We start from the raw sequence: 21,148 nt of genomic DNA, 5'->3' as shown, positions 1-21,148 counted from the left end.
CCTCTATTTGTGAAAGGAAGAAGTTACCAGACTTTAGTCTTTTTAGTGCAAGTTTGGAAAAGTTTAAGCATGAAACAATTTAATGATGTTCCTTTGTGTTCATTCAGGTCTCTGCTCAGAAATCATGCTATCTGAGTGCTTATCCATCACCATCCTTTTTAAAATGGCCTAATGCTAATCTTGTTGGTATTGTACATTACTCCTTTTTTTGGAATTCTAGGTTGGAAATCTTTTCCCTTAGAATTGTTAAAAAAATATGTTTTATTAAGGTAAAGTATAGATAACATAAAATTTACCATATTAACTTTTAAAATGTACAGTTTATTGGTATTAAGTACATTTAAATATTGTGCAGCCATCACCACCATCTGTCTCCAGAACTTCTTTCATCTTGTAAAACTGATAGCTCGCTGTGCCTTACTTTTCTTGTCTGATATCATAGGATTAACCCCATAGGGTTGTGGCAGGGATAACAAGAGATAATGCATAAAATGTTTAGCCCAATGCCTAGTATGTTGTGTGCTCTTAAGAAATACTAACTGCTCTCATCATCATTAATCTCAGCCGGAACATTAAACACATCAGTAAACATATAAGTGAAAAATTGTGATAATTCTATGAAGGACATGGGGAGGCCCCTGACATACTTAAGTTACTGGAGGTGGGAGTGGGGTTGAGGATTGCAGGGAGTGTCAGAGAATACTCTGAAGAAGTCACTTATGAGCCTCTGAGATGCAGAGTTTGGGTAGAAGGCAGTCAGTTGAAGAGTGGAGGGAAGAATCGTCCATGCTGAGGTAACAGCATTATGGAGGACTCTGAGCTGTGGAAGATCTTCACATGCAAGAAACTAATAAGAGAGGGTTATGTGGTTGGAGCATTGTAGGAGTGAGTGGTGCGAGACTCGGTTGTTGAAATGAGAGAGGTGGTTAGGGTTCAGGTTGAGGTGTCTGTGTGGGAGCCATGTTTAAGAACCTAGAATTTGTTATGAATTCAGTAGGAAAGTATTGAAGGGCTCTGAGCAAGAGATTGACTTCAGTTGTGAGCAATGACTAATTACTGTGTGGGACTTGCAGACGAGTTAGGAGGATTGCATTGGATCAAGTGAGAGCTCTGATAGTGGCTTGAGCTGAGATGGTGACATTGGAGTCAGAAAGGTGAATGGAGCTTGTACCTTCAGAACTTGGTGATGGAGAAGGAGGGGGCAAGAATTACTCATTTCTTCTTTAAAATTATAGGTATACTTTAAATGAGGTACATTTAAAATAAAATGCAGAGATTTTGAATATATTAATTTGACGAATTTTGATAAATATATACACCTATTTTACCACCACTCCATTGAAAATATTGACCATTTCCATTCCCCAGAAAGTCCCCTGTGTCCCTTTTTTCATTTGGTCCCTTTATTGCCTTTATTTCTTCCATGTACCCTTTTTTTTCTCTTGGAGCCCTTTTGTTTTCTGATGATTTTAGGCACTTATTCATATTTAGGAGCGAGGGACACACAAACACGTGTGTGCGGAAACTTTCTGGACTTGAGTCGGGCATATTCACTAACACTGCCAGCAATCAGCAGGTATTGCTGAAAGATTTCCAGATGACATTTTCTGTAGGTCTTTCCACTGGGGTGGTTCTGTTTCCACAGAGAAGAATTCTCTGATCTGTCTGCATTCTGGTAGCAGGGTGGGAGGACAGAACCAGGGGTCTCACTGTTCATGACTTTCACATGGCTTGTCATCCTCTTCTAGCATTTCACTCCCATATGCCTCTGGGCTGCTACAGATCTGAGCCCTGAGCTTCTTTAGTTCATTTATTTCCCAGAGAATAAATCTACTTACCCATGGGGGTGAAGGAGAATTAGTTGCTTGGTTGTGCAAGTTGAGGAGGACTGTGTGAGTCTTGCTGCCCTTTTTATGGACCTCACACAAGTAACCCTGTTCATAGCCCAGAGCTTCAGTCTCATCATCCAGAGGTCTCCAGGTTCTAGCTGTTGCTCAGTGGGTTATCACCTTTGGCTTTCTGTTTTCCAAACTTAGTTGCCATCTTCCTTATGCAATTTTCTCCTTTGGGATCTTTACTGTCATTTTAGTGGAGTTTCACAGTGGAACATAGGGATAGATAAATGCCCATGGTTAACCATAAACGCCCTTGTTCTTGTAGTTTCTTGGTATAGGTCATGTGCTAGCTATTATTCTGATTATTGTTTTTTCAATTATGTGAGTTCTTCCTAGGCCAGTTGTTTGTAGTTGAGTATTGAAGAGGGGCCAGGGCACTGTTATCCCCTCTGAGTTCTTTCAGCCTTTGCTTCCTCCCCGGCACTGAGATTGGCTGCTGGGTGGCCACATCCAGCACCTGCTTCTTCAAGGAGAGCGTGTCTGTTCTGGCCAGGTAGCTGAGTTGGTTAGAACGTCATCCCAATAAGCCAGAGTTGCAAGTTCAATCGTTGTGGATACAAGAATCAACCAGTGAGATGTTTCTCTCAGATGTTGCTCCCTCCCTCTCCTCACCCCTCCAACCCCCCAAATAATCAATAAAGAGAGTGTGTCTTGAGAATTTCTTTCTCTCACTCTCCCCCATACCTCTCTCTGTTGCCAGTCCAGACCCAGGTCATTCTGGACACCAGCTCACACAGGGGGGGTAGTCCATCAGCCATCCATAACGGCTCTTCATATGCTTCCTCTGGTGTCTTCCTTCATCCCATTTAATCTTCCCTGTCTTGGCAGCACTTTCTCATTCACTGGAGTCAGAGTGGTAGATGATTCTTAGTGTCACCAGAGGTGGACTTTGAGCTTTCTTTCCCTTGTTGCTAAGTGATTTCTGAGAAAAGGGCAGAAAATTTTTATTCTGCCATCTTTATTGTACTCTTACTAATTTCATATTGTTTTTTATTACTGTCTCAAAAAGTAGACTTTTCCTAATATTCTTCTTTAATGGAAAGGCTTTTTATATACTTAGTACACCTGAAACTATGTCTGCTTGGTACCATGGCCTTTTTCTTACTTAATTTTTGCTTTACGTTCTTTTAGGGACGATCCTCCAACACGTTCTCAGTCAGACAGTGATGGTGAGGCAGAAGAAATACAGGTTAGTTCAAAATAAAATACTCTGTTCTGTAGACTGTTCTTATTTCAATGATTTCTGAAATAGTTCTGGCATTTAGATCTTAGCATATATTCATTAACATGAGAAATTACATGAAATTCTCGTTTTTATAATACTTTTATTTATATATACTTTGTGCTCAGGAAAAGATGCCATCTGTTTATATTCTGTTTTTACATGGGACACTGCTTTTTGAAAGCCCAGTACAGTATCTACATTTAATTTTTTTTTTCTGTCCTCTTATCCATGCAGTGGTCAGATGATGAGAACACAGCCACACTTACGGTAAGAACAGAGCACTGGCAGGCGGACAGCCTCACACTGTCACACAGCTGCTTCAGGGCTTCAGTGCAGCATGTTGCTAAATTCCCATTTACTCACTATTTCAAATAGCATTTTCTGTGTTGGCTATTATGTATTATTTTGAAAAATAACTTGAATCATTGTTTATAGGCAAACATCATCTTCCCTTTTCCCCCTTTGATTACAAAGGAAATTATTTTAAGTGTATAATTGATGCATTGACTTGTTCTCTTAAGCTATGAAAAAAGGAATCAAGTCTAGATCTGTAGTATCTAAATTAAAGTGAAAATCTATATTCACTTAAGTATATTCGAATGTCATAAAACATAGTTTTTTAAAATGAGAATAGAGAAGTTTATGACTTTAATAAGTACCTTATAAAAAATGTAGAAGTTGATCAAGCATATTACAGTCTTTCAGGGTAAGAATGCTATTGCTGTTGTCAAATTTAACTTAAAAATTTTTTAAAATAAAAATATACTTACAGGAATAAGTAAAAAATGTATTTCTAAAAATGTAGATGAATGAAACTCCTCATACTTTGAGATAACAGAGAAAGGTTTTCATAAAATTCCCTACAAATAAATGTAAAGGCACATTAAAGGAGACCAGTTTTAGCAGAGAGGGTATGTTCTAATATAACTCTAAGTAAGATACTTCTGTTTAATGAAAGAGATAGGGTTTCCAGGGTACAAGGAAAAAAGTAGGGGTGCCTAAACGGATATACTTCCTTAGGTATAAAGAGCATGCCAACATAGTCAGAAAGGGAAAGATTGAATGTTTTATTTTACTCTGGATATCATACAGGTTAATCATTCTCTTTTTATGAAAATTCTATTCAGTACAGCATACATGTTAGTTTTCTACCATATCCAGGGCACTATAATGGGTTCTATGAAGTTAAAGATCATGAGTATAATTTCATTCCTGCCATCATGGAGGTTTTAAACCAATAGGGAAAGATGCCCCAATTTGGGGGAAGATGACAAAATGCTGTCAGAACAAAGAGAACAGTTACAACTGAGAAGATCTACAGATACATCAAGGAAGAGGTGACATTTGACCTGGACCCTAAAAGCAGTAAGGATTATTAATAACTCATGTTATAAAATATAGATAGATAGCTACAGAAATTAATAATACACATGTGCATGTGTGTCTGTGAAATAAACTGTTCGCCAAGGTCTAGAAGTAATGATATATGACATCACAATAGCAATAAGCATCCCTGGTGCCCTGATCTTGGTTGCTAAACACCATTCTTCGTGAAAAGAAACCAAAGCTCCTTCCTTGGGGAAACTCAAGACCAGAAGTAGGGAGGTAAAGATGAGCATGCAACAATTTGTTGTGTCAGAAAGTACAGAAATGCTCAAAGAATGATGAGGAACTGACAGAAGGGAACCAGAAGCCAGTTTCAGTGGGCTCCCACTGGCCAACTATTTGAGCATCCTAACAAACAATGAAAGTAATAGAGTGTAATCATTGACTAAAATTAGAATCCATCCTCCCACACTGACATAAATGATTAAATAGATGAAACAGAGGGGAAAGCCCTTCTTTATAATAGAAAAGGCATCAGTGTAGAAGAAATGTGATAAATGTAGGAGAAATGATATTAGAAGTCACCATTTGGGAGACATCGTAGTGATAATTGATGGGATGATGTTAAAACTAGTGAGTGAATATTTGATGAGAAAGAGGGTACTTGCATATTCTCAAAGCATTTGCACCAAAATTACTTAGTAATTTCAAAGGGAAAAATACTAATTTTACATTGGAAAAACCTGGCAGCCAAGTGATCAAAGTTAACCTTGTCAGGATGGACAGACCTACATTGTGTGCTTTCAGATAAGAAGGACATCACCTGCCAAAATGGCATAACTTGAATCTAATCATGAGAAAACATCCACAATCTCATTGTTTTTGCAAATTATATAGAATGACTGCCCTGTGAGCTTCAAGAAATGTCAAAATCGTGAAAGAGGAAGAACAGAGAGAGGAACAATTACAGATTAAAGGAGATTAAACAGACTTTATAACTCAATGCAATGCATGATTCTAGACTGGATCCTGGGTCAGAAAAAATGTTTTCTTTTGCTATAAAAGACACTTTTTAGGACAATAGGCACATTTTGAATGAGATGTTGATGAAATAATGGTATTTATCTGTTAGTTCCCTGATTTTGATAGATCATATAAAAGAGTGTTGTTACTGCTTTTTAGGAAATATGTACTGAAGTGTTTATGAATAAGTGGGCATCATGACTTCTACTTATTTTAGAAGAATATAGGAAGAAAAGTATGTTTTATATACATAAATATATGTTTTATATACATAAATATAAATAAATACACAATACCTGCATAGTTATATATTGAGAGGGGGTTGAGGGGAGAATGATAAAGCAACTGTGGTAAAATGCCTGAATGAAGAGTAATAAAAATTTTGTTGCTCTTTAAATGCTTCTGAAAGTCTGACAATGTTTGAAAATAAAAAGGTAATTGAAGGAAGTGATTTGGTTTCACTGGCCAGAACTAGACATTTATGGCTGAAGAACACTCTTAGTAGGAGAATGTGAGCCAAGCCTCAGCATGGGAAAATACATGGTCCTGGTGAATGGTAATACTTGTCCATTAGTGCAGGTACAAAAACATTGAGTTGATAGTGGAAAAAACACCCAAAGATGGATAAATCTCAAAAGCTCAACAGTGGCTGGTTTGGCTCAGTGAATTGAGCGTCGGCCTGCGAGCTAAGTGTCGCTGGTTCGATCTTCCAGTCGGGGCACATCAGAGAAGGAAAACTCTGACTCCAGAAAACCTCCGCTGCCTTGCGGCATACCTCTTCAGGGGAAAGGCTAAGGGAGTAAACCCCGACAGAAAATCCGGAGCCGGAGTCCCTAAGGCGGTTCGACGTTGTAATCAACACCGGCAACTCCTGCGGCGCACCTGAAGCCAAGCTGTATTGACTCGTCTTTCCCTTGGACCCTTCAGCTGCGAAGAGAGGGGGGGTCTGCTGCATGGGCAACAGCAGACCCTCCATATCACCCTGCCCAGGCTCTGTGGCTTCAGCTTCACTGGAGAGGACACTCCAGCGTCATCACAAGATGTCGATTCAACACGGGAGGAGACAGATACCGTGTCACTCCCGAGTTGGACTGCACAGCCATTCTCGGCGGTGCAGATAGACTCTTAAGAAGCTACACCATCGTCTCTCGAGGCGGACGGCTGCCGACGACGACGAATTTCAAAGAGTAAGTTGCTAGAAGTATATATATCAAATGACAAGTTATGTTAAATTTTTTAAATGTTATATTTATAGACTAGGCCTATGTATCACAAGTATAAATCATGACTACAGAAGAATATGCCAATTTTCTAATGATAGTTGCCTTTGAGGAGAGGGAAGAATTAGGGAGGAGAGCAAGGAGGTAAAGAGCTTCATTGGTATTGTACTGTTATTTTCCCCTTAAGAAATTTAAAGATCTGAATCAAATTTTGAATATTTGCCAAATTGTTTACTGTTTAGATATAAGAACATTGATATATATACATATTTGCATATTTTATACATTTTATGATTAAAAAAAATTTTTTTAAAGAATACCCTTTCTGAATGGGTCTGGTGCAGGGGTGTGGTGATGGATAAAGTTGGAAAGATAGGTGAGCCCAGATCACAGAAAATTCATGGATATGATTAAAGTGTGGATTTTATCCCACTTAGAATAGAACCTTTTCCAAGACAACTGAGGTGTTAATGCAGATTTAAAATTGATTCATTAACCTACAAGTTTAAAAGATTACTAGTAGTTAAATCTGTTGAAGTAGAATTTTCAGAAAATTCTACTTATATCTCCATAGATATAAAACTCTTTAACACATGTTGATGGTTTTATTTAACTCATGAGGGAGTCAGGCAGTTGTTATATAACTGGTTCAAAAAGATACATTTATAGATTAGGAATATGAAAATGAATATGAAAATGAGGTAGAACTAGTTTTTCCTCCCTCAAGGGTGGGAAGGAAGACAACTGGATTTCTATTGGTCATGATACATTTTTCACATCCATAAGAAACACTTTTCACTGTTACTGCTTACCTACAATTTACCTCCTTGTAGAATAGCTAGAAGACTCAGCTGGAATCAGATAACCCAGAAGGGAGTGCTTTATGTATGTACAATATATGGTCTTCTACTGGAGCACAAATTTTTCTCTACATTGCATAAACTTCTTGTAATTTAAATTAGTATTAGGATTCTTATGGCAGGATTTCTTTTTTTATTTCCTTAAGATTTTATATATTTATTTTTAGAGAGAGGGGAAGGGAGGGAGAAAGAGAGGAAGAGAAACATCTGTGTGTGGTTGCCTCTTGTGTCCTCCCAACTGGGGGTCTGGTCTGCAACCCAGGCATGTGTCCTGACTGGGAATCAAACTGGCGACCCTTTGGTTCACAGGCCAGCACTCAATCCACTGAGCCACTCCAGCCAGGGCTGGCAGGATTTCTTAAAGTTCAGTAGTTTGAAGATTTAAGGAATCAGTCACTTCTTTTAAAATGTAATACATAAATTTAAAACAATCCTTATATGTGAAGTTTTATAGGATAGGAAATTTAAATTTTTTATCTTTGAAGATTGACTCCCTTCATGTTGTAAATTTTGTGTAACTATGCCAGGTGTCAGAATTATTGCTAATGCCTATCTAAAATAAGGGATTTTGTAGACAGAGCTTCTAGGGGCCCAAATCAGCAATTTCAGGGAATTAGGGAATTATTGGCTAGTCATGATCATTTCTTTTGATGAGGAAAAGCAAATGGAAAATAAAGGACTTAAGGCTGTTCATTTTGAAACCTTCTCGCTAGAGTTTAATTTTATGTATATAAGCTGAAAAAGTCAAACAGAAGATATAGTAGCAGGCTGTCAAATACCTAAAAGGTGATGCTAAATAGTTTAGAGGTCATGTACATCTGTAGCAAAAAAGAAGTTCATCTGACCTGCCCTTGATCTCTTCAGTCTTTTCTCGCTAGCCTGTTGCTTAAAGCTGCTTTCTAGTTAGGGAGATATATTTCCATTTTTTTTAACTTATGTTTTTTGGTCTCTATCCTCAGACTCTTGATACAGTTTTCTTTCTTCATAACTGGGTGAGGTCTTGGAGATAAGCATAAGCCAATGATTTTAACCTTTTCCACCTCATGGCATTTGTAAACTAATTAGTAAGATTCTGCAGCACACCAAAGAATATATTAATTTATTTGCTGATCAGACAAAAAAATTAGGTATAATTTTGATTCACACCTGGTGGCTATTGTTGTGTTGGTCATTGTCAATTTTTAATTTGACAATCTAAGCGGGTCAATGCCCCTGACTAAATAGTCAGGTATTACATGTTTTAAAAATTCTGATGGCATACCAGTGTTCCTCTTGCAGTGTACCAGGCATACTGGTTGAGAATTACTGGCATAAACCATTTGATTTATTTTGCAGTGTGTAGTTTAGCTAATTCTAGACCCATTGTAACTTTTTTCTCCCTGCTCTGTGGAAGAGCTTGTCATTACTGGACTTTTTCAGAATTTGCAGCTTCCCAGTAGAGGGCAGCAAATATAAAGGTATAATGTGACTTTGTAGTGTGTAAGTAGTTTTGTGTTGGCGCTCCTGCAGGTTCACTTGATGTCTCTTACTCACTCCCCTTTTCTGTATTTTATGTCCGTATGCTTCTTTCACAGAGACAGTCTCGAGGCAGAGCATAATAGGAACTGCGTTTAAGTTCATTCACAACTGTATCTCTTTTTACTTCCTGGTTGAAATGACACTCAGAATGTTTTGGTAACTTGTTTATATAAAATACGCATTTTAAAATCAACAAAAAAGGAAAGAACATTTTAACTTCCCCAAGGTCCTATTTTTGAGTTTTGTTTATATTAAAACTTGTCTGGAAATAGCAGTGTTTAGATACAGTTTACCACATAATTTATTTCTCATTCTTATAAATTATAAAGCCTTTTGGGGATTTGTCCAAGAATCTTTTCCTGCAAATGGAAATGCTTCTGTGCCTTTAAATGTCAGGTGTTATTTCTAAGGATTGGCTTATATTTGTAAGTGATACTTCATCTGTCTCTTCACTTAATAAATACATACTGGTTTTATGTAGGCTTTAAGAGAACCATTAATTTCCTTCCTCATATCCCCAAATGCCTTGTGACATCTGTCTCTTCAGTTATATGGGTTTTAATTGTTTTAGAAAATGACATTTGGGCGCTTTTGCCCTTTCTGCAAATGTTATTTGATCATTGATTTTATTTAGCTGAGTTATGATAGTGATTTATATTCTGCATTATTTTTAACACCCTAAATACTTTAACCTTGCAATTTGACCTTGTTTTCTCTATTTATCGTGATGATATTGACTTGCCCAAATAATTTCTTCTTTCTCTCTGTAGGCACCAGAATTTCCTGAATTCACCACTACAGTCCAAGAAGCTATCAATTCCCTGGGGGGTAGTGTATTTCCTAAGCTTAACTGGAGTGCCCCAAGGGTAGGCCACCTCAGTAAATCTCTCACTGTTTAAATAGTCTTTGCTCTGCTATTCATTTCATTTTATGTCCCCACAGAGGGTCTAATTATATTCCTAATTCTAAGGAAAATACTGTGGAATTTATTTTTATTTTCCTCTATTATTTTACTTTTCTGGTTTTGCATTATACTTTCCTGGCACTATAAAGTACTGTAAATTTTGCCAAAAGACACTTTCAACTTCTTGTGGTGCTGATCATGCTAGGAATCTGAGGAAATATATGTTGAGTCCTTATCAAAATTTCGGCAGTTCAGTTTAACAGAGAAATTTATCTTGATTGAAAATTAATAAAATGTAAATGTCATAGGATCTAGAAATAGAATAGTTTGAGAAATCAACTGATACCTTCTTAAGTTATATTTTATTATTTTAACATTACATCAACAAGACTTTTCTAAGTTAAGGTCTGTGGAAAAATATACTATTCTAATCCAATAGAAAACAATTTTATGTCAGTTAAGCTCATTGAAGGAATTAAAGACTTATTTACATTTTCAAAAATCATCTCATGCTTATCTTTTTTATTCTAAAATGAATGACAAATTGTACTTAATCTAATTTTTATTTTTACTCATTAAAATTAATTACACATACTCAGAGTTTAAATTTTCAAAAGCTCTGGTTGCTTACTAGAAAAATCAGCAGGTCCTGACATGCTTTGCTTCACCATTCTCACTCCTCAGAGTCTGTCACATATTTTAGTATATTCTTTTGTTTTTTTCAGCTACTTCCTTGTTCTTCAGTTAATTAGGTATTTATTATTGACTTTCTACTTTAGAACAGGAAGATTCAGCTTTTATCTAGTGTCCTCACTACTTTCTTTTCCTTTAATCATATTTTATTGATTATGCTATTACAGTTGTTCCAGTTTTTCCCCCTTCATCCCCTTCCACCCGGCACTACCCACTCCCTCAGTCAATCCCCACACTTTTCTTCACGTCCTGGGTCATGAATATAAGTTCTTTGGCTTCTCCATTTCCTATCCTGTACTTTACATCCCCACGGCTGTTCTGTAACTACTATTTGTACTTCTTAATCCCTTCACCTCAACACCCATTCTCCCAAACCCCCCTCCCATCTGGCAACCATCAAACACTCTCCATACCCATGATTCTGTCTCTGTTCTTCTTGTTTGCTTAGTTAGTTTTGTAGATTCAGTTGTTGACAGGTATGTATTTATTGCCATTTTATTGTTCTTTTTTCTTCTTTTTCTTAAATAAGTTCCTTTAACATTTCATATAATAATGGTTTGGTGATGATGAACTCTTTTAGTATTTTCTTGTCTGGGAAGCTTTTTATCTGCCTTTTGAGTCTCATTTATTTATTTATTTATTTATTTTTAATTAATCAATTAATTAATTTATTTTTACTGATTATGTTGTTACAGTTGTTCCAATTTTTTTTCCCTTTGTCCCCTCTTCTTGGTATCCCCATTCCCTCCAGTAATTCCACCTGCCTTAGTTCATGGCCATTGGTCATGCATGTAAGTTCTTTGGCTTCTCCCTTTCCTATACTATTCTTAACATCTCCTACCTATTATGGTTCTCAATCCCTCTAAATGATCCCAATACCTATGATTCTGTTCCTGTTCTGGTTTTTTGCTTAGTTTGTTTTTGTTTTTATTTTTCGAATTCTATTGTTGATAGTTGTGTGTCATCATTTTATTTCCTAGTCTTTTTTAATTTTAATTTTTATTGTTTTAGTATATTTTATTCATTATGTTGTTACAGTTGTCCCAATTTCTTTTCCCTTTGCACCCTCCCCTAGTACCCCTTTTCCCTCCAGCAGTCACACCTGACTTAGTTCATGTCCAAGGTTCGTGCAGATAAGTTCCTTGGCTTCACCCTTCCCTATATTATTCTTAACTTCCCCCTGTCTATTTTGTACCAATCAATTATGCTTCTTAATCCCTGCACCATTTCCCCATTTCTCCCCCTTCCCCCTCCCAGCTGATAACCCTTCCAAATGATCCCCATACCTGTGATTCTATTCCTATTCTGGTTTGCTTAGTTTTTTTAGATTCTGTTGTTGATAGTTCTGAGTTTGTTGTCATTTTAATGTTCATAGTTTTGATTTTCTTTTTCTTAAAATATGTCCCTTAAACATTATATATAATAATGGCTTGGTGATGATGAACTCCTTTGTCTGTGAAGCACTTTCTCTGCCCTTCCATTCTAAGTGATAGCTTTGTTGGATTGAGTAATCTTGGTTGTACGTCCTTGTTTTTCATCACTTTGAATACTTCTTGCCAGTCCCTTCTTGCCTGCAAGGTTTCTTTTGAGAAATCAGCTGATAGCCTTATAGGAAACCCTTTGTAGGTAACTCTCTGCTTTTCTCTTGCTGCTTTTAAGATTCTCTCTTTATCTTTCACCTTTGGCATTTTAATTATGTGTCTTGGTGTGGTCCTCTTTGGGTCCAGCTTGTTTGGGACTCTGTACTTCCTGGACATGTATATCTTATTTCCTTTGCCAAATTTGGGGAGTTTTCCTTCATTAGTTTTTCAAATAAGTCTTCAATCTTGCCCTTCTTCTTCTTCTGGCACACCTATGATTCTGATGTTGGCACGTTTAAAGTTGTCCCAGAGGTTTCTATGCTCCTCCTTGTTTTTAAAAATTCCTGTTTCCTTATTCTGTACTGGTTGACTGTTTATTTCTTCCTTATGTTCCAAATTGTTGATTTGAACCCTGGCTTCCTTCCCTTCACCATTGGTTTCATGTGGATTTTCCTTTGTTTCACTTAGTATAGTCTTCACAAATTTCCTTATGCGTTTGCCATACTCAATCATGTCTGTCAAGTCTGTGAACATTTTTATCACCAGTGTTTGGAACTCTTCATCTGTTAGATTGGCTGTCTCCTTGTCGCTTAGTTCTCCCCTGGAACCTTGATCTCCTCCCTCTTTTGGGCCATCCTTCTCTGTCTCTTCAACTTGACAGGCCTCTGTGTTTGCCTCTGTGTCTTAGGTAGAGCTGTCACACCTGATACATTGTAAGGGGTGGAGCCTTAGGTATTTGTCAGTGCCATCGACCTGTTTCACCACGTTGTGACACTGTATGTGGGGGAGGGGTCTGAGAGGAAACAATGCCACTTGCTCAGCACTTGCCCCTTTTCCAGGTGGTACTTCTGCTTCCCATATGCAACTGGAGCCTCTACCTGTTGCCCTGGACGCGGTTCCCAGAGTGGGTGGGTTTGCAGACATTCTAGGACCATGGGGTCCTCTCTCAACAAATGGACTCTGCCAAGAGACCAGCACTTTCTTCCACCACCCAAACCCTCTCTGGTTTTCACAGTCAGAAGCAATGAGGCTTCACTTTCCCTGGTACTGGAACCATGAGCTGTATGATTGGGTCTGGGGCTGGAATTGCTCCCCAGGTGTTTCTCCCAACTTTTATAATGTGTGACTGCGCTTTCAGCCAGTTGGCCACAGCCACTGCCTTGCTGCCTCCACACATTGTCCTCTCCATCCTGGCTCAGCCCCTTTTACTTGTCTGGGTGAATATTACTTTTTTTTTTTTTTTTAATCTTTGTTTGTTGGACTTTCATGCAGTTTGATTTTCTGGTAGTTCGGGTTGTTTTTAGTTTTGAGGTAGTTGTATTTCTCCTTATGGTTGTGGAGGGAGGCAAAACATGTCTACCTATGCCTCCATCTTGGCCGGAAGTCTTGCCCTTTGATTCTAAACTAAAGCTTTGCTGGGTAGACCAGTTTTGGCTGTAGGCCCTTGTTTTTCATGACTTTGAATCTTTCTTGTGAGTCCCTTCTAGCCTGCGAAGTCTCTTTTGAGAGATCAGCTGACAGTCTTATGGAAATTCCTCCGTAGGTAAGCAGTAACTAACTGCTTTTCTCTTGCCACTTTTAAGATTCTCTCTACATTTAACCTCTGGTATTTTAATTATGATGTGTCTTGGAGTGGGCCTCATTACATCCATCTTGTTTGGGCCTCTGTGCTTCCTGGACTTGCATGTCTATTTCCTTCACCAAATCAGGGAAGTTTTCTTTCATTATTTTTTCAAATATATTTCCAGTCTCTTGCTCTTTCTCTTCTTTTTCTGGCACCCCTATGATGCAACTGTTGGACCTCTTGAAGTTGTCCTAGAGGGTCCTTATACTGTCCTCCTTTTTTTGGATTCTTTTTTCCTCATGTTGTTCTGATTGGTTGTTTTTTTCTTCCTTATGTTTCAAATTATTCATTTATTCATTTGATTCTGGGCTTCATCCACTCTACTTGTTTCCCTGTAAATTTTTCTTAATTTCAATTAGTGTATCTTTCTTTTCTGACTGGATCTTTTTTATGCTATTGAGGTTCTCACTAAGTTCCTCGAGCATCCTTATAACCAGTGTTTTGAACTCTGCATCTGTTAGATTGCTTATTTCCATTTTGTTTAACTCCTTTCTGGAGTTTTGATCTGTTCTTTCACTTGGGCCACGTTTCTTGTTTTCTCATTTTGGCAGCCTCCCTGTGTTTGTTTCTATGTATTAGGTAGAGCTGGTTTGACTCCATGTCTTGGTAGTGTGGCCTAATGTAGTAGGTGTCTTGTAGGATCCAGTGGCACAGCCTCCCCTATCACCCAAGCTGCGTATTCATGGTACACCCTTCATGTGGGCAGAGAACACCCTCCTCTTGATTGCTGTTGATAGGTCAAAAGGAGGGTTTTACCCAGCTCAGTCAGTTTCAAGGATTGGATGCGACCAATGACCACCAACCTCTGTCCTCCATGGGGAATCAGTTGTGCAGGGGCAGGGTGCTGGTGCTCTGATGTAATCTGTAGCTGTCCACTGTGTACACTGGCCTTGGGGTTTCCTGGGTGGTGCAGGCCATGGTCAGCCTCCACCTGTGGTCTGCCCGGGGCCTCCCTGCCTGAGCTATAAGGCTCTAAGTGGCTGTTACCTGTGCTGGACTTGGGGATTCCCAGATGAAGCTAAATTGGGAACCAAAGCTGTCTGCTGCTAGTGCCAGGCCTGGTGCCGCTTAGCAAGAGATACAGGGACTGTGTGCTGGGGGCTAACTGAGGCTGACTGTTGCTTGTTTGAGAGGATTTTGAAAGTTGTGAGTTACGAGCCAAGACCAGCCATTCATATGGAAAAGCCACTGTTGGGTGGGCCTATAATTGGGTGGACTGAGCTTCAGGAGATTTCCAGGGCGGGCCAAACAGTGTTAGCCAGGTTGATGAAGTCTCATCTGTGGCACCAGCCTTCTTGCTCTGTGGCTCTGTGGGACAGAGGGCTCAGAATAGGGACAGTAGGCTCTGCCTACCTTTCTGTCTGGGAGAAACCTATCCCCCAGCTCTTGTCTTGATGCCAGGCATTTCATTTCTTCCCTGTATGCCACTGATGCCTTTTAGGCTGCTACCCCTCTGTGCTGCAGCTCAGAGGGAGTGAGCAGAGTAAGATAGTGTGTGGGCTCTTTAATAGGAACTGCTTGGGGCTCCAACAGTTTCTTCCACTGACTCAATCTCCACTGGTTTTTGCAGCCAGAAGCTGTGGGGACTTATCTTCTTGGCACTGGAACCCTTGGCTGGGGGTCTGATGTGGGTCTGGGACTCCTCACTCCTGAGATATCCCTCCTGAATTTTTATTAGCCACAGGTGGATGTGGGACCAGCCTGTACCACATCTCTGCCTCACCTACCAGTCTGGATAAATGTGGTTTCTTTAATTCCGTACTTGTCGGACTTCCATTCAACTTGATTTCTGACAGTTCTGAGTGATGGTTGGTCTATATTTTAGTTGTAATTTTGATATGGTTGTGCGGGGAGGTGAGCCACTTTTACTTAGGCTGCCATCTTGACTGGGATTCTAGGCTTCTTCAATACTTTCTTTTCTACTATTCTTATTATACTAATATACTCTCCAGTAGATTAGTATTCAGTGTTTCTAATATTATGATTTTGCAAACACTGTGTACACATCTGATATTTACAATGGTTAGTTATTTTTTCTTATTCAACCTTTTGTTTTCCCTGGACTTAATAATTGTCTTGTTTATTCCGTTGCATGGTGTATATATGTATATGCTGTTGTTTTAGTGGAGTTAAATTTCTGTGTTCCGTATACATCTTTAAACAGAAGTTCATCATCCTTTTCATTGGGAGAAGTTAAAAAGAAGTTAATGTAAAGAAGTTAATAAAACTCATTTTTACTTTATATATGAGCAGTAATTTAAATCACTCCTTACTGCTGAACTGGGCTGAGCGTTTCCACTTAAGATAGGGAAATTATTTGAGTGCCTACTATGTGCCAATGCCTTCCAATATTGTAGATATTTGGATAGTTTTTTTAAAAAATATCATTAGTTCTCTCAAAATTATATTATTACCCTATGTCTGATCTATCTATGGGAGAATTATGTTTAAAAACTTTTTTTTAGATTTTATTTATTTATTTTTAGAGAGGGGAAGGGAGGGAGAAAGGGAGCAAAACATCGATGTGAGAGAGAAACATCAATTGGTTTCCTCTCATACACACTCCAATCGCAGACTAAACACACAACCCAGGCGTGTGCCCTGACTGGGAATTGAACCTTTGGCCTTTCACTTTGTGCAGTGTTGCCCAACTGACAGCTACACAGCCAAGGCAGAAGTGTGTTTTTTAAATGATGTGTGTTTTTTAAATGATAGGTGTTTTATAATTTTTAGGCATGTTTCACTATGCTTTGTGTCTGTTGTGCCAGATATTTTTACTTTTTTACTATTGTTGTTCATATGTGTGATTCACCATTTAAAATTGGGATGGTTCAGACTATCTCACTTTCTCCCAGATTTGATATTCATGGGTCTTAAGTGCTTTCATCAAACTTAAGCTGTTTCAGCTCTCACTGTCCAGAAACAGAAAGAAAGGAAAGGTTCTTCTTTTCTTAGAGAGTAGCTGATCAGGCTATTTACACCTCACTCTTCTAGAGGAAGTGTCAGCATCTCTGATACCTCTTTATCCCCTTCTTTCATCATTAGCAAGAAAAACCTAGGGAAGTGCTTGGGCCTGAGCTGAAAGGTGAGGACTTTAACATCTGTGTTCATAACTGAGTGTCACCGTGCAATGGTGATCTTATTCATTGTTCAGAAGTTTAACTGACATTTGACAGTATAGCTAAAATTCTTACTTAGTAACTTTTTTCTTGAAGCCCTTGAAGACATAAGCATTATTGATTTGGTATATAGTCCTGAGCTTTGCTCATAGCAACTAACTTGGAATATATACTAAGTAGCATGTGTTTCATTATTTAGGATGCATACTGGATAGCAATGAATAGTTCTCTGAAATGTAAAACCCTCAGCGACATCTTTCTTCTGTTCAAGAGTTCTGATTTCATCACTCGTGACTTCACTCAGCCGTAAGTATGTCTCTTGTTTTCCCATGTCAGTAGTTTCCATACTTGTGAGTTTTTTATAGACAAAATTCTCTTAGTTCTAGAATTACTGTAAACAACAGTTCTATGTAACAGGTCTTTTATATTCTCTGATGGCCTATTAAAGCAAAACTTTCTGTTCCTGTTACAGAAATTGTTCTACAATGAATATTTTTAAATGGGTTTTTTGTATCTCTGTCCATTAAATACTTTGGTACTTTTCTTATTATAAAACCAGTGTATAAAAGTCTAACTGCTTTGCTTTACACCTGATACTAATACAAAATAATATTGAATGTCAACTGTAATTGCAAAGTTAAAAAATGTAAAAATAAAGGACAAAAGCACCTCCAGTATATGCTTATCATAGGAAAACAAAATTAGGAACTATAGCTAAACAAAAACAGGAAATGTAAAAGCACCCAATGACCTAACTACAGTTATATATACTTTCAGAATTTTTTCTGTTATAAGTATAATGTAGATATACCTGTCTCTAACTATATTCTAGTATTTTCTAACCAAAATGGGATTGTATAGTTCATATGCTTAGTAGGATGCTTTTGCACTTATCAGTATATAGCAAACATTTTTATGTGTTATTAAATACTTAAATGCATCATTATTTTAAATTATCTTAATATCCCACTGGATAGCAATAGCATAATTTGTTTGACCAGTCTTCTTATATACAGTTCTGCAGTAAATATCTCAATCCTTGTGCACTTTCCTAATTTTTCTTTAGGATAACTTTTCAGAAATGAAACTGCTGTTTTTCTTCCTTTGCCAGTTACTCTGTTGCTAAAGAACTTGAGTCTGCTATTTTCATTGGAGGCAGACAGCACAACTGCACTGTTGAGCTGTGGGTGATCTCTTTATGCTTCTTTTGTTCTGTCGTCAAATAGCAATTATTCTTCTAGATTTCTTGTCCGACCTCATCTTAAAACAGTTATCTCAACTAATCTTTAAACTGACATCTAAACTAAAACATATCATAAAATCTGGAAACTAAGCAGGTGAAAATATTGTATATACATGCCATTTCTTCCCAATCCATCCATTTATATATATATATATATTTTTTTATTTATTGACTTGAGAGAGAGGGGGAGAGAGAGAGAGAGAGAGAGAGAGAACATTGATCTGTTGTTTCATCCATTTGTGCATTCATTCATTCATTGGTTGATTCTTGTATGTGCCCTGACTGGGGATTGAACCCATAATCTTGGCATATTGGGACAATGCTCTAACCAACTGAGCCTACCCAGCCAGGGCCCCATCCATCCACTTAGTTTACCCTGCCCATTCATTCATTTTCGCTTCAAATCCTTTTTTGAAGAGGAGCCTGGCAGGAAAAAATGAATTCAGTACATGTGAGCTATGCATTGATTCTTTTGCCTCTGAGTTCTGCAACTTGGGCATATGTCTTTAGTACTATAATCATTAAATAAAATGAGGGTAAGTAATAATAAATGTGTGGTTGTATTGGAACTTTATTATAAAAGAATTTTACCTGTATTGGTATTAAGTGTATGGTAGCTCTTGTTTTAGTAATAGTTCAATAGCATTTTCATTCTAGGAGATATCCTCTGATTAAAGGAAGTCGTGATATATATATGTATTTTTTTTTTCTGTTTTAAAGCCTTTTGAGAGGCCTTGAAATATATCATATTAAAAATGTTCTGTACCTGTTAATTTGTCAGATACAGATTTTTGTGTACATTTAATATTAGTTGCAGTGAGAGTATGAGGAAATCTTTTTCTTTCCAAAAATTTACAATTGTAAGTCACTTTTAATTCTCTGTGGCTGTTGGTTTTCTAAAATATTTTTCCAGTTTAGTGATCTTCTGCCTCCTCTTAGCCCATCTCTTCCTTTTTGTCTAACCTGAATTTGACTGTGATTCCAGTGGAAGGTAGAAGTATGAGTCAGTTTTTTGCTTCTTGTACCTTTTGACTTTTGCGTGGGGAAGGAGTTAAATCCGAAGTGAATTTGAAGTCTTGAATTAAGAGTGTTTACCGCCCTGGCTGGTGTGGATCAGTGGATTGAGCACTGGCCTGTGAACCAAAGGGTCTCAGGTTCGATTCCTAGTCAGGGCACGTGCCTGGGTTGTGGGCCAGGTCCCCAGTTGGGGGCTCATAAAATGCAACCACATGCTCATGTTTCTCTCCCTCTCTCTCCTGCCATTCCCCTTTATAAAAACAAATAAATAAAATCAATAAAAAATATATTTAAAAAACAAAAGAGTGTTTACCCACAGAATACCATCCTTGTTTTCATATAAATAATTGGAAGTTGGCGGGATCTAATGCCAAGCACTCAGCTTTCAGCCAGGCAGGACTAGTATGTCATCCTTTTCTGGAAATGTCTGTCACTATTGAGTTGTAAAACAATTAATCTTATCATAACATAAAAATCCTTATTGATAGAACCTTTAATGAAAGGCGAACTTTTGTCACAGAGTCCTTTCAGGACCTCTTAAAGATTAAATTAAGAATATAATTCTTGCCCTGACCAGGTGGTTCAGTTGGTTAGGGTCTCATCCCAATACACCAAGGTTGTGGGTTTTTCCCTAGCTAGGGCACATACAAGAAGCAACCAATGAATGCATAAATGGATGCAAAAACAGGTCAATATTTCTCTCTCTCTCTCTCCTTTCCTCTCTCAAGTCAATAAATTAAAAAAAAGAAAAAAAAAGTAAATTCTTTAAATTGGATAGGGTGGTATCTCTGCTATAATTTATTCATTCTTTCTGTCGGTTAGAAAATTGAGGCCTAAATCTGCTCAGTAGTTTGTCCCCCAAGCTAGTTAGAAACAAAACCAGAATATAATTTCAATAACATCATTCTAAATGTTCTCTCTGTATTTTCACTTTATAAAGTTACAAATTTCTCCTTTTCAAAATGCTTTGAATTCATATACTACAGAATAGAATAAAATATTATAACAGATAATTATATAGATATGTATAAAAGTATGTAACATTATGTAACATTATGAAAATGAGATTGTTGTTTATACTATTTGGGGGCTTGCTTTGATAAAAGAAACAAAGATGTTATAGTCAGCACTGCAAGTTAACAGAAGACCAAGTAAAAATAGTTAACACATACAGGACTTTAAAAAAGATATTTAACAAGGAGTCTGGAGATTGGGTATGTCTAGAGCTAGTCAGCAGCTCGACACGTCACCAGGGACCCAGGCTCCTTCAGGCTTTCCCTGTTGCCATCGTTGACTATTGGCTCAGTATTTGGGTTTATCACCTAATGGTTAGAAGACTGCTGCTACAGTTCCAGGTATGTCTTTATTCACATAAAGACATGAGAATATCTGAATCAAAAATAGGGTGTGTTTCTTCGCGTTCTTTGTATGTGAGCAACTAAAGCATTCTGGAAGCTTCCCCAGAGAAGTCCTCATTCTTCACACAGTTACCCAGCCTAATCCAGTTCTTGGCAGAGGGAACAGAAATGCCATGATTGGTTTAGATCAGCAGCTCTCAAACTTTGGCAGCATCAGAATCATCTGGGGAGTCTGGTAAAACACAGATTGCTGGTCCCCACCCTAGTTTCTGGTTCTGTAGGATGGGAGTGGTACCCAAGAATATAATTTCCAACATGTCCCCAGGTGATCCTGATGCTGCTGGTCCAGGCTTATCTTGAGGACTATTCAGATTAGTCCACCCGTGTGTCCCTCGCATTGCAGAGGGGACGGCGGAACACAAGAGCTTTCTGATAGAAATAGTCACAATTCTATTAGCAAGGATGAAGGTTGGGAATAACTAGTACCGTCTACCACTATTGTAATTTTATGTAGAATATTAAGTACTCTTATTTTTCCTGCTT

At 37.9% G+C, this 21,148-nt stretch overlaps 1 protein-coding gene across 2 annotated transcripts in view; it reads left to right on the top strand.

Annotated features, from left to right (window-relative positions):
- Positions 1-21,148, top strand: part of CDC123 (cell division cycle 123) — a 51,938-nt gene that overhangs the window by 5,156 nt on the left and 25,634 nt on the right. Inside the window, exons 3-6 of one of the 2 annotated variants that reach the window (XM_090266539.1) lie at positions 3,027-3,084; positions 3,355-3,387; positions 9,838-9,933; positions 17,187-17,293. In XM_090266539.1, coding sequence (XP_090122665.1) covers positions 3,027-3,084; positions 3,355-3,387; positions 9,838-9,933; positions 17,187-17,293 — 294 coding nt within the window. The remainder of the gene's footprint in view (positions 1-3,026; positions 3,085-3,354; positions 3,388-9,837; positions 9,934-17,186; positions 17,294-21,148) is intronic. The other variant, XM_090266540.1, reaches the window with a different exon arrangement.

The sequence above is a fragment of the Furipterus horrens genome, unplaced genomic scaffold (genome assembly GCF_987537825.1).
Source record: "Furipterus horrens unplaced genomic scaffold, mFurHor1.1.pri manual_scaffold_2, whole genome shotgun sequence".
Classification (NCBI taxonomy): Eukaryota; Metazoa; Chordata; class Mammalia; order Chiroptera; family Furipteridae; genus Furipterus; species Furipterus horrens.
The sequence above is the reverse complement of the archived record's forward strand: the minus strand, read 5'-3'. Positions and strand labels throughout refer to the sequence as shown.